Genomic DNA, 14,557 nt, shown 5'->3' on the forward strand with positions numbered 1-14,557 from the left:
CAGCTTCGCTGCCACCTGCGACCTGCAGTCGGAGCTCCGGCGGGAGGCTGAGAGCTCCGTGCACATCAGCAGCGGCTCCCCCTCCGGCCAGGAGCAGAGCTTCACCTCGCTGCGCCACCGGTCCCCGCGGCAGCAGGGTCACCGGGAGAGTCCGGTACAGCCGGACTGGACCGCGTGTGTAAAATACTGTTACTACTTAATACTGTTAATTGTCACATTACCTCTTTCAATCTCTCCACCTCTTGCATCAGAGAGCAGACTATGCTCTCCAGTTTCCTCTTGGCCTCTCTCTCTTGTTCCAACTCCTACAAATGCAGAAGAAAAAAAAAAAACGTGTTAGTGTCACACTTTATTACAACAAGGAACAAAAACAAACTTCTCATTAGAGAGGAACGACATCTATATATTGCTGTAGTAAAAGAACACACACACACGTAACAATTACTTAATAATTGTACAATCGCAATATTATTTAAGTAATCCCCATTTCTTTATTTAACGTTAATTAATTGCTAACTTTAGCTAAGGTGCTAAAAAGGTATTTTATGTTCATTTTAGAAAAACATACAATGTTTTATGATAAAAAGAGGCGTGGTTTACTTCTTAAGCGGTCTACTTGTGTAATTACATCATCTGGGTCACATAACCAAAAGATGTATCGTGGGAGTCATTCAAGTAGTTTTAAAGTTTTAAATGCATGAATAAAATACATTTTTAAATTTGACCTAAAGAGACAATTATATTGTTAATCGCAATTATTTCCGAGACAATTAATTGTACAGCTAAATTTGGATTTGTTACAGCTCTAAGCACAACGAGAGACACAAAACTAGGTTCAGTGTGGGTGAGACCTCGACATACCAATCTAGCGTGTCCAGCCTCCCTCTGGGCCTCAGCCAGCACCTCCTCCACGCCCTCCAGAGTGTCCTGCAGGAAGTCCACCTGGAACAACAGAGTCTCTCGCTCAACTTCCAGCCCACGCAGCTCCTGCACCACCTCGTCATAGTTGGCCTGCAGCTCCAGCTTCACCACAAACACAGTGACAAATCAGTGTGGGCAACTTAAGAGGAGAGCATGCCAGTCAGTGGGTGGACAAGTGTTTAGTAAGCTCTCAGAGGCATTAGTGGGAGGCCTCCTCTGGAAGCACAACAACCCCTCCATATGTAAAGGAATATGCATCACTGCAGTGATCTAGTAGACCTGAGAGAACGGTGAACAAGTCTTTAAATAGTGATAATAGTCTTAATTATAATAACAGTAAGAAATACTCACCATTTCTGGGAGTCCCATTAAGATGTCCTGGTCAGACTGCTGAAAAGAACAAGCAAACAATCATGTTCTAAAAGGCCATATAGGAGTTTTTTTTCCCCTTTGCTCCTCTTGTCTACACAAAATAAAACTACAACATGACTTGTACACAAATTACAAGCAAATTATAGCATTGAAAAAGGACCAAAAAATTCAATTATTGTAAGCTTCATAAAGTACCATGTGTTGCAGGACTGTGGTATTGGCTTGTGTAAGAGTCGTGATCATAGGCGGTGCCAGGGAGAGGCTTGGGGGTGCTGTAGCTACCCCTAGGATTCCCATAGCACCCCCAAGAAATTAGTGTGGTTTATTTATTAAAAAACTATTTTCGTTAATGTGTTAATACTATAATTTATATTTTAAAAATGAATAAATACATTAAAGTGCTCATATTATGCTTTTCCCCCCTTTCCTTTATTGTGTTATAGATCTTTGTGCACATTATAAGTATACAAAGTGAAAAAGCCCAAAGGGACTTACCATCTTCCAGAGAAAACACTGTTCACAAACTGCTCCAAACGTGCGTCACTTTGTAACACGTTATAATGCTCGCCTAGCTGCTAGCATGGCACTCCCTCAGACTAGCTAGCAGTACTTACTGCGCATGTGCGACTCTCAACAAAGATGGAACAGAAGCGAGATGCCTCAATCTGTAGCTAACACAGAGAGCTCAACACACAGGGTGAAAAGAGGCGCTGCAGCAATGTGCAGTACAACAAATATATGGTGTTTTCTGAAAATTAAACCACATAAAGCTATTCTGGTACAACCTTTAAATACAATTATGAACCTGAAAATGAGCATAATATGAGCACTTTAATAAAACAAACCGATTATTTTTAGAATAAAAACATGAAGCAAAAAAGGTGATACTATTTGGCCAATGGGTGCAGCACACATTAAACTTTTGACCTTACTTCCACAGTAACGTATTCACACAGAAGAAGAAGAAGAGCGCAATATTTGGAACCGTTAGGATCAGCGAAGTGAATGTAACGTTAGCAATGGATTGTTTTTTACTACCTAAACGTCAACGTGTGTAGACTTATCAAAAAACCTGTAAATGAGACAGAGATATGGTGAATCTGTCACCAACAGGGAAGAAGAAAAGCGGCCGGAGGAAGATGACCTGACCGCGGCAGTGATTGCTGCTCAGGATGCCTGACGTTACCCTGCTGTCAATGACATTAGACCAGGGGATCGCACAGCGAGACCACAGTGGGTGAGGAGTCATCTAATAGGGTTCTATGCAAGAACTTCACTCTAATCTCTGTCTCATAGTAGAACATTACAGTGAAAATGTGTTTTACAGAACTGTGAATAAATGGATCACCAAATCCAAAGTTATACAGCGCATAGGACATTGGTTTATTTACCTGTCTTTAGACGCAACAATAGCCCTGAAAATGTGTTCAAAACAGGTTCAGCCGTTCGCCCTAGTGGCTTATTTCAATATATTAAGTCACTACAGATATGAAAAACGTTACATCATTGTTACCATGTGTGGAAGTATGAATACTGTGTGAGGATGCATGCGTATGTTTTTGTGTGTGTTTGTGTAGTTGGCTGTGTGTGGTGTACTTGGCCTGCTGAATTACTCTTCTGCAAATATAAGCTACTGTATGAAAGCTGCAGTAATGATTGTGTGAACCCGGCTTGTTGGCTAGTATTTTAAATATGTTTGGTGGGCTAATCAGAGTTCTATGGTGCTGTTGTATCTGCAACTTTAGTGCATGAAAAACATCAATCTCTCTTTCCCTCTCATTCGCTCGCTTAGTAAACCGCTGTGGAGGTGGGTGCGCACGTCTGTAGGCTACGTGTGTCATGGCAAACTCTAAATTTCAGAGCACCCTCACTGAAACTCTTTTTTTTTTTTAAAGATTATTAGACCTCTGTGTTGAGGCATAAACCTCCAAGTAATAATTAATAAGTAATAACAAAAACATTTGCAGTGGCAATTATATTTCAATGATACACAAGATACTTGAATCAATTTTCAAGCTTTGGATCCAATGTCCCGACAGGAACACACTGTCCCAACAAGTTGACTGAATGTAAGTTTGGATTTTCTGTAAATAAACATTTAAAAATAGTCTTGATTTGAATATATCAGAACTTAGCTCCAGTTTAGGTCCGTTTTAAGTACTAATACAAAAATCTAAAAACACTCACCAAAAATCACCAAAATGTACTGTAAGTTATCAAAAGTAAAACATACTCCCTCAGATATTTTATTATATTTGGCATTAGATTGTCAATAGCATTAATATGCAAGCAGCATTTTACTATTGGAGCCATGAGCTAGTTTAGTCCAGTGGTTCCTGACCTAGGGGTCCCTCCAAAAAGCCACAAGATAAATCTGAGGGGCCATGAAAAGCTTAATGAAGTAGAAGAAGAAAAGAAACAAAGAAACAACAACAATGTTCTGATACACACATTGGTTTTTAGTTTTTTTTTACTTTTCCCTAATCTTTGCTTTTGTGTGAAAAAAAAAGTTTTTTTATCTCTATGGCCTCAAACAGTTATTCAAACAAAACTATCTGATATAAAATCAGACATATAAACCGTAACAAGGGACCACAACTAGACACTTCTTTTTTGTAAAGGGGACATAAGTCAAAAAGATTGGGAACCACTGGTTAAATATGTAACTATGCATTGTATTTTATATGTTTATCATACGTTTCTTTATGTACAATCTGAATCTGACAGTTAGCTGTCAGTTGAATATAGTGGACTAAAAAGTACATTATATCACTCTGAAATGTAACGTTAGCTAGTGGAACAGAACTAGTATAAAGTATCATACAATGGAAATACTCAAACACAAGTAACACAACTGTAAGCATAGCTAGTGCTGGAGTAAATATAGTTAGCTAGCTACTTTAATAATACATTGTACAGATGTTTTGATTTTTCTGTCCTGGTCATGTTATCTGGCTCAGTCCTACCTGACTGTCACTCCTCTTCTTCAGGGTGCCTGCTCGGCTGTCGCTTCGTGTCAGACGCCTAGATGAGCTCTCGGTCTGAAAAGGAGACATAACCACACCTCGAGTAGGTCAAACAGCCAAGCATCGCATACAGTCAGAAAGACAACAAGCTGACGTTAGCTAGCTAATAATGAGGAAGTGAACTGACGCTAACGTTACAGGCCTGATACCAAACGAGTTCAGCCGTTGGTCAGTCTTAAACTGTTACCAAGATGGCCAGAATTCACACTGACTAGCTAGCTACATTACTAACGTTAAATGTTTATTTTTAAAAAGAGAATCCAATACTACGCGGTAACGTTAGCAGTTAACACACAATGTACGTTAATGCTAGCTAGCTCTAAACAAACTTTTTTTCTTTTCTTTTGCTGTTCACCTCTTTTATTATGCAGCGGAGCGACTCATCCTCGCTAAGTCCCCGAGATAACGTCCGTTTTCGTGGCGAACCACTGCTGTCCAGCGTGACTGAATGCATTTTGTATGTTTTATAGTAGCTACGTTTTCGTTTATGTAAGAGACACCTCCGAGCTCTCTTGGTGAAGAGGTGTTTTTCCTACGCAGCAGCTGCAAAGAAGTACTGCCGACGCCCAGGCTGTGAACTACGGAGAGCCAAGGGGGCCAAACTGTCTTAACACCGCCCTCAGAGCATGCCACGGAGAAGTCAAAGATCAGCCTCAGTCCGTTTTGAAGCTGTGGGCAGTTACAAAATAAATTGTTTGTTTTAAAGTTCAAAAAGCAACATGGCGCATGTCAAGTCCTGAAACTCATCGATGACAACAACTAGACTTATCAAGTATGTTCAGGTGAGCTTCATGGTTTGTGTGTATTTTATGAAATATTTAGGGGAAGAGTACAATAAAAAGCTACTCACCACACTTAATTACAATATACAATTACATTCAAATCTTCATCTCTGCCAATCCCCATGTAAAATTAGTATCATCACAAAAACAAGTTGGACAGCAAAGTAGCCTTACTGCTCAACCCACAAAATAATCATTATTTTAATTTTGATGTGATGAGCATGAGACCTCTGGGGTTTGTATTTTATGCAGTTTCAGCATCATATCGTTTCCAAGAAGAGTTGAGACAAGCAGACAAAATATACAATACAGACTATGTGATACTGTCAGTGTGGGACAACTTTTTTTTTACTTCTAAACATTCATTCATTAAGCAACATTTGAAAGCACCTATAATTCCATTGTCAACATATACAACGCAAAACATACTTTGAACTTTCTTAAACATTATATAATAATTGCACACGATGTAGGCCTATATTATCTCTACCACATCCACTCTGACCACTGGCTCATAGACCTTTTATCACAGCAAATATTTTGACTTGTCATAGGCTCTGTTCTTTTTGAGGTAAGTCATGAAACCAATGCAGCTAAATGGAATCAAGCCATCATTAATTATTATTTACAGCTGTTCTTGACTGTGATTGAGTTTATTCATATGAAGGAGTGTAGATGCACCGCTTTACATCTCTCTACTTGTTCCATAGCATCATCATCATCACCACACTCTTGAGTTTCTTGATAATCATGGTGGACAAAAGCATCATAAGGTTGGATTTACGGTAAAAAGTCCTGCAGCTCCTGAAGCCTTGATCTCAGACTTAAAAATAAGGCTTCCTTCCTCAAGAGTTGTTTTTGTGCTGATGAGACTGTGGTGAGTATTTGGTCCCATATTCATACATATCTAAAGGCACATGTAAACAACAGATCACTTTTTGCATCTCTTCAGCAGACATACACTAATTGATGCTAACCACTACTGTACAATGCAAATCAGGACTAAATTGACAACATTTCTTTTCATAAAGTCATACATTTAATACATAAACAAAAGCATCTATTTTCATGGTGTGGACCAGGTGTTCTTGGATGTGATGTGCTGGATGACACCAGTGAAGTCCAAAGCTTGTCTGTATTACCAACCCCTGGATTTTCTGCCTGCAGCTCTCTTACCAGCGTCACTTTTTGTTGACCCAATGTATGTAGCAATGTGTATCTCAAAATTGTACTTTAGTACACTACTAGAGAAAACTTAACTAACTTTCCCCCACTGCTGAAAGGGTAATGTGAACTCCAGTACTACTAGGTTTAGGTTTGGTGTGCAACATGGAGGTTGTTGTTACCCTAAGCTGTTGTATTGGTCAGTGAATGTTGCATTGTGAAATTTAATATGAATGATTCACATAAATTTTGATTTATTTAACTTAGATGAGGCTGGTAAACCTTGTCACGTAAACCATATTAGATTCTTGAAGACATTTCAGGTTGGCAGGGAATTGTTGCTTAATAACACTGCTTCCTGTGGTTGAGAGATTCATACTGTTAGAATCATTTCATTATCAAATGATAGACAGGACCACTGAAGATATATTAAAGTTCATTTTACTCGAGAACCTAAGAGGAGGCCTTCTCCACACTACAGAATAGTACAGACAATGACCTAATGAAAAGCTCTCTACAGCTGCTTTTTATAATAAATGTAATAAATCATGATACACAGTAGATATCGTTAATTGTTATCTTGTCAGAGTTGATGACGTCTCCCCTATCTGGTCTGGGAGGGCATGTATGCCCTCAGGAACACGCCGTGCTTTAGACAAGGACAAGGAATGGCTCCAGTCATCTTGTTTAGAGTATTCAGTATAATATTATTCTATGCAAAACAGTTTAATAATAACAAGAGAGAAAGTATGTAAATCAAAAGGTCTGTAACACATACCATTAAAGTGGTATGAAGCTGCCAATTTAAGACTTTTTTGCACACAAGAGAAAGAAATATGGGAAATGTGAGCAAACCACAGAAAAAGTGTTATATATATATATGAATACCATATATTCATGTCTAGGAAGCTCCACCGAGCATTAATTTTAGGTGCACTAATGCTTGACCCTCACTAACTTCTAGTCTTATAAGTATTTGAACAATAAAGATTTAATACTGCTATATTCCCAAACTAAACGAGCTAATGACTAGAGTGCCCTGTTTTACAATCTGATCGCAACAAGCAATACAAGAGGCAGCACACATGAAAACTAATAACTGAAACATGATATTCTGCAGCTGCAATTGTGTTTCTCTCCAACAGAGGACACTAGTAGGTCAGTGATGGTTTGCTTCGAGCAGGCGACTCATTGCTCTGTGAAGTACAATTTTTATATAAAGAAATCAGTTCCAGAAAAATCACAACTTTTATTAATGAATACAGAATCTCCCCATGGCATTTTGATCAGATCCTATGCCATTTGCACATGCTGTGGGTTTATAGATAGCATGCGACACACAGAAGACTTCAAATTCTACAATCCATAGTAATCTATAAGAAAACAATAAAAATCATAATTCAACTAATACCAGATAATAACAACTACACTGATTAGTAGGCCTACAAATGAAATTAATCGAGGCTTACATTATAAAGTATATACTATAATAATAGAGCAGACCTGCTGTTACTGCATGACTTCAATCGATGTATTAATGAAGAGTAATACATATCCATATTTCATTATTAGCATAGGATGCAGGCTGATTAGAAATGAAAAGTCCAGTTATTACTTAACTGGTTTACACAGATATACTTTGATGCTCAGTTTAGAAAGCTCTGCATCGGACAAGCTCGTGCAATTTCTAAATAATCTGCTTCTAACCATCTGGTAGGTCTACATGAAGATTCCTTAATAGTGAGTTTTTTTGAGTTTTTTTTTAATGCACCGTAAATATTTAGATGTGTGTGATTTCCGACATGATGTGGAGAATTCGCGTTGAATCACGAAGCTTTTTATTTTTTTTATTTTACACTTATTAAGTTACCATTTATAACAACAGGCGCAGTGAGCCATAGTTTATGTCATCATCATAATAACCTAATTGGGCAATATCTCTAATGTGAGATATTGTTTGTGCACTGTAAAAACATTTATACTCTCATAACAGTGCGTGCACCCTCCCTTCGCTCTGTCCCTCTTGACTTGGTGACAGACCTAAAAGCCTTTTGTTGCAATTTTAGCCAATGGAGACGGATTACGACACCGGGCAGCTGAGATATATAAAGAGCCCCTTTTTGACCGCACTTGCACATTTTTCAGTGACACTTCTGAACATTCACACACCTCAATGGACTAAATTGTACAGAAGACCCCAAAACAACCATTATACTACACGTGACCGGGCGATGCATTCATCAAACAGATAATTAGTTCACCTTCAATCCAAGCAGCCTGTACCGAGACACACTGGAACGTACTTTTTTTTTTTTTTTTTTTTTTTTTTTTTGGAAAATTTATTGCAAAATCTGCAGAAAAAAACAACTTCGGGGTGATCGTATTGGATTAGATGCATGTCACTGATTCCCTGCCTTTTGTAGGATAAGGCAAGGAGCGGCGCACATCCGAGACAGGGGATATAACGGGATAAAGCGAGTGAAAGGACAATAAAAAGAAAGAAAAAAGTTACATTGCTTGGTGTCCACGCATCGTCATGCCGAGGTACAACTTCTTACTGTGCTTAGTGGTGCTCATATCCCTGGAAAAGTCGGGGAGCGATGAGCCCAATCTGCTGCTGCCTTCTGCCAGCGAGACGCCCACGGATGCCGGGCTGTCCCTGCTGGACGAGGACGCCGGTTCTCACGAGTGCTCCGCCTGTGTTTGGAGGGAGCAGAGCAAAGTACTGAGACTGGAGACCATCAAGTCCCAGATCCTGAGCAAGCTGCGTCTGAAACAGGCGCCCAACATCAGCCGGGAGGTGGTCAATCAGCTGCTGCCCAAGGCGCCTCCGCTCCAGCAGCTCCTGGACCATCACGACTTCCAGGGAGACGCGTCGTCCCAGGATGAGTTCATGGAGGAGGATGAGTACCACGCCACCACGGAGTCCGTGATCACCATGGCCTCTGAGCGTGAGTAATAGTTTACAACCCAACAATATTGTCTCCAAATGCGTCATGCGCGTAATTGCGGAGCAGATAGGTTCAAGTGACTCAGGCCTGCTGCGTGGACAGTGGAGCTGCTGGGGCTCAAGTCAAAAACCAAACCTACTTTTTGAGATTAACAATGGGGGTCTACTCCCTGTGTCTGAAGCACTCTGATAATAATATTAGAAAAAGAGCTGTGGTCAGCTGCTGGCCACTGCTGTCAAAATAGGGATTAAGCTTGAAGCTGATAAATCAATAATGAGCAGCATAAAGAGCCTCATCACTCTGAAACAGACAGCTCCAAATGGCTTGATGAACTTTTGTTTTCATGGTGGTGCTGACGATGATGATGATTATGATGATGATGATGGAGGGCAAAGTCCTGTTGGAGCAGTCTAATATTTAGCTCCTCAGTACACCTGCTGTCATGTTTAAACATTCCCCCTTTCAGATAATATTCTGTGCTTGACGGGGAGTAAACGCATGACAGACCCGTGTGATTGTCAAGTGCATCATTAATGATAATGCAGTATTTGGCTGGCAGTTGTATCACTTTATCCTTTATGTCTTCTTTTGCATAAAGGCCCTACATTCTGGAGTTATGAGGCCCTCTGATTATGGCCCCTCTAACAATTTGCTCGCCCTCTTATAATTTCCCATAAATCCCCAGATAAACCGCAGGCAGGCCCCTTGGAGACATTTTATAAAATTACTGTTGAACCCTGGCAGCTGTGCTCTATCGGTCTTTTATAGGAGGCTCTACCGGTTTCCCTGCTGTTTCTCGCAGTGAGAAAAAGTGTGTCCAAAAAGCTGCTATTGTTCCCCTCATGCAGCAGCCCCCTTTGGCCGCACTTGCCTTTTAAATGCGAAGTTTATGGGCGCAGCTCTTTTTTTTTCACCACGAGTACACAAAGACAGAAAATCACTTAGGGTCGAGGGGAGTGTGTGACCTTTTCCTTCCAAATCGTGGGGTTCAACAACATTTACACACGTAATATATTCTGCACAAGGCAGATAAAACACACTCCAAATAATCCGTTTTTTTCACTCCATGATTGAACAAAGATATGGCTTTGTGCAAGAGACTTTGGCTTCATGTGTTGTCTGACATTATTAAATCCTCATTATTCTATCTATCTATATATCTATCTATCTATCTATCTATCTATCTATATATTTATCTATCTATCTATCTATCTATCTATCTATCTATCTATCTCTCTATCTATCATAAGTAGTAGTAGCTATAAAACATATTGTAGTTTAATATCACTTTTCCATCTTCATCTGCCCTGACAGTCCCACCTGGCTCTGTCATGATAACAAATCAACCTTCACTTGACATGTTGTAACTGCAGGCTCAAATGTTATCTGTATTTTATCTATATATTTTCTATTCCGACACTCTTTATCAAAGCTTTAAACTCGTTGAACCTTATAATTGTTTTCTCTGAGAGTTGTTTTTGCTCTGGACTGATGTGAGCGATGCAGTTCAGTTCATCCCAGGAGAACGGTGCACAGCTGATGTCTTAAATCTTACAGGAGAATTGAGGAGGCACCGTGAAGAATTTGATTTGTCATTTGTCAACCGTTTGCTTTATGTGGCAGCTATTTTTAGGACATTTCCACTAAAGAAGAAATTGTCTTTAATGTGTGTGTATATATGAATATATATGTTAATGTTAGATCATCTATCTATCTATCTCCCTCTGTCTTTATTTTTATATATACTTGCTCTCAAACACGTATAGGGTGTATGTGATGCTTGCTGACAATGAAGATCTTATATAATAACTTGCAGTTATCTCTCTGATGTGCTGTAAATGCAGACAAAATTAAACTGCATGCTTAAAACAATCATCTGCACATTACAAGTGAAATCAATCAATATCCTCAAAGTGTATTTTTGACTATTTGTTTTCCATCCTCTGCACAGCCACACTTGCACACAACGCACCATGCAAAGTGATTTGATTTTGATACCTTCTCAAGCCAGAAAAGGCATTATGCATGACGCCAGCTAATTGCATATTTCTAACAGCCTCATGCCAGCCAGAGGAGCTAATGACTGACATTACTGCTGTATCTGTCATGTTACAGCACTTCCTGTTCTTTTCCGTTTGCCTCATCTCTTTATGTCAGCTGCAGTTTTTATCATCTGCTCCTTCTCTCCATATCTCTCTCTCCCACTCTTCACCCCTCCCTCTACCCCCATCTTCCTCCCCGTAGCCCCCTCTCTCCTTCTTCTTCTTTTTCTCTGGTACTGATGGAAGAGTTGAGAGAATGAGTGCATCTCTTTTGCCTGTGGCGCCTTAGTGATCCAACAGGATTAAAAGTGCCTTTTCTGTTTCTCTGATAGAAGTAGGGCTTCAAACACTATTCCCTGCGCACCTCGAACCCAATCACCCTTTCACGGTCGTGCACACTGCCTTTGATAGGCCATGTGGGTTCACACAGTACATACTGAACTGGACCTGTGCCAGAGTTGCTTCTTAGTATTCACTCAAGGTACGTGGGTGCCGCAGTGGGAGTTGAGAGGGTCCATGCTTCCTGGTCTCTAATTACTATGAAATTTCATGGAGAAGTACAGCTATTTATATCATAGTGCAGCACTAAAACCTACTTATAGTGTGTTGTGTAGGAAACCGCTCCGCTCGCTGTTCCTGCATTAAAAATGAGTCAGTTTGGAGCCATTTATCAGGGTCATCTTTTAGCGCAGCATCGTGAACAAGTGTTGATTTTTATTAACAAATCTATTTGCATTGACATATGAGCTGTTTGTATTTGATTTGTATGTGTAATTGTGCGTGCAAAGTTTGTATTCTAGAGCTGAGTTTTGCCTGAGGTGGGGTGAGGATTTGACCTCACTAGTCTCCCATTTGTCACCTGTCTAAGACATTAAGACCAGACCTTCCTCTCGCATCAGTCACCTATCCTTCTTTCTTTCTTTCACTCTGTCTCTGTATGTATGTTTTGATGCTGATTAACCCCACACTATTCAACTGTTCCATGAAATACTCCAGCAATATTAAATACTAAAAATCTAATTATTCTCTCAGAGCAGGAAAACAAGCAGGAAAACAATGAACAACAATAGACTACTCATGGGTATGACTTAGTTTAGGTAGTTTGTAAAAAGATCAGTGTAGTCTTTATCATCTTTGCCCTTCGAGTAAACTTATTTTCTGTGCTCTGACATTTTGAGAGGTTTTGAGTAATTTTGAGATTGTCCAGTAAGAGAGAATCCAGCAGAGAGCAGCACTCGCTTACCCTCCCTCTGAGCCTTTATTCCATGTTTACATTTTTTCATTGCAGTTTGTCCAAAACATAAGAAACCAGTGAACATCTGCAAGGAAAAACAATACCTTTGAAAGGAGTGAAAACTGAGGTTTAGACATAAAGAAGATCACATTTGAAACATTTTTGTTGATCACTCAGTTATTCTTGAAACTTCTGACTTTGTTGAACTATTTTATACCCACATTTTATCTTGTCCATTATGATTGTGTGTAAGCTGACATTAGTAAGCGCTATACTGGTATTATTATGTAATCCTGTTAAAATGAGGCACATTCAGTTCGAGCACAGGCTTACACAACTCTTGAGTTGAAAAATGAAATTTCCACACGTGTATAGGTACAAATGTACACATTTCCACATTTGCACACTTGCTTAGACACACAAGGATGCTCACACACACACCACACACACACACACACACACACACACACACTCACACACACAGTCACACACACACTCCAGAGAAAAGTTCTCCTATTGACAAAAAGGGTCACAGAGTTCACAGCTATGTGATATATTGGAAGAGGAGACTATTAACCTCATCGGGTCTCTTTCTTTGGCAGCAAAGACGAACCGGTAGTAACTTAAACACTTATCCCCCACTACACACACACACACACACACACACACACACACACACACACACACACACTAACCACTCCCACAAAAAACAAGTCTTTTATAGTGTTGACCCTATAAAAGGGTCATTTCCTGAAGGTGCAGGAACCATAAAAATTAAGAGGGAGAGCGCTAAAAGGACAGAGCAGCAGAAGTCGGACTGTCTTCTACTCACTGGCCAGTGTTTGCTGGAAGTTGATGACTATGTGAGGTTTTTATAGATTTATTTATTCCATGGAGGTCTCAGTTTGACGATGACACCTGTTCTCCCTGTGTAGTTGCTGGCATCAGTTGAGAGAAAGATAAACTTTGGTGTTGAATTGTTTGGACACTGGGGGGCACAACTGGTTTGTTTAAAAACAAGTAAAAACATAAGAAAGAAAGGTATGCTGAAATTGCACAGCATACTGTCAACTTTATGGGTAATAAAATTTCAAAGGGACGTCTATTAATACAGGGACAAAATTTCCCCAGGACCTCAGGAATCTCACTCCTTCCCCTATTCCCACGCTCCAGTGTACCAGTCCTTGCAGCCAATCTTTTCTCTTGGCATTTGGGAATATGTTGCTTAGGAATTTAATGCATGCTTTACCAAAAATACAACACTGAGAAGATGGGAGAATGGATGTAACATAGCATTAATGTCAGTTTGGAGGCATGGTTATGAAGGAATATTTTTGGTCTCCTTATAAAAAAAAAAGACAGTCTCTGCTTTCACTGCTTGTGAGCACTGGTGAGCTCCTCGTTGCCTCTTTAAAGGATTTCAAAGAGAGTGATCGAGTTAGGTGCACCATGGCTCACGCTGCGGGTATGAAGGGGGGAGGGGGGTGGAAGGAAGAAGGGAGGGAGTCCGCAGGGAGCAGCAAGCAGCCCAGTCCTATCCTAAAGGGACAGAAATCATGCAATGGTTGTATAGGTACAATTAAAAAGACCTGAAACAGATGTTACATTTCACTAATAAAGGAAATAATTACTTCACACCAGTAATTAAGCCCTATGTAGGGACATGAGTGAGGAGGAGGAGGAGGAGGAGGAGGAGAAGAAGGAGGAGGAGGAGGAGAAGAAGGAGGAGGAGGAGGAGGAGGAGGAGGAGGGGAGCGAAGAGATAAAATGAAGATCATTGAGGGGATTATTGTTGATGGATGCGTTCAAGCTCTGTGTGGTTGTGTGCAAGGAGCTGCTGAGGATCAGTTTATAGAAGAGTCCATTAAATCTAAGAGGCGTTTAAGCAAAGGAAATGCTGCATTGGCATAATGCTTGATCCCATGAGGGAGCCACTGTGTCGGATAGAAGCACAATTAACAGTGGATTACCTCATGATTAGCTACATGAAAATTTAATTAGCCTCTTTTATGCGGCAAAGGAGAGCAGCTTCTCGCTGTATTTATCACCTGTGGTTGTATTTCTG

The 14,557-nt window shown here is 40.1% G+C and overlaps 2 protein-coding genes across 5 annotated transcripts in view; one reads left to right on the forward strand and one right to left on the reverse strand.

The window, feature by feature from the left end:
• si:ch1073-456m8.1 (leucine-rich repeat flightless-interacting protein 1) overlaps positions 1-4,963 on the reverse strand; it is an 11,296-nt gene extending 6,333 nt beyond the window's left edge. Inside the window, exons 1-5 of one of the 2 annotated variants that reach the window (XM_028575172.1) lie at positions 4,675-4,963; positions 4,260-4,334; positions 1,273-1,308; positions 862-1,023; positions 222-305 (exon numbers count right to left, since the gene is read on the reverse strand). In XM_028575172.1, the coding sequence (XP_028430973.1) occupies positions 222-305; positions 862-1,023; positions 1,273-1,308; positions 4,260-4,334; positions 4,675-4,773 (456 nt within the window). In that variant the 5' untranslated portion in view covers positions 4,774-4,963. Of the gene's footprint in view, positions 1-221; positions 306-861; positions 1,024-1,272; positions 1,312-4,259; positions 4,335-4,674 lie in introns of both variants that reach the window. The other variant, XM_028575171.1, reaches the window with a different exon arrangement.
• Positions 4,643-14,557, forward strand: part of gdf11 (growth differentiation factor 11) — a 30,550-nt gene continuing 20,635 nt past the window's right edge. For 2 of the 3 annotated variants that reach the window (XM_028575163.1, XM_028575165.1), the window contains exons 1-3: positions 4,643-5,101; positions 5,812-5,978; positions 8,689-9,216. In XM_028575163.1, coding sequence (XP_028430964.1) covers positions 8,802-9,216 — 415 coding nt within the window. In that variant the 5' untranslated portion in view covers positions 4,643-5,101; positions 5,812-5,978; positions 8,689-8,801. The remainder of the gene's footprint in view (positions 5,102-5,811; positions 5,979-8,688; positions 9,217-14,557) is intronic. The other variant, XM_028575164.1, reaches the window with a different exon arrangement.

Source organism: Perca flavescens, chromosome 4 (genome assembly GCF_004354835.1).
Source record: "Perca flavescens isolate YP-PL-M2 chromosome 4, PFLA_1.0, whole genome shotgun sequence".
NCBI classification, from domain to species: domain Eukaryota; kingdom Metazoa; phylum Chordata; class Actinopteri; order Perciformes; family Percidae; genus Perca; species Perca flavescens.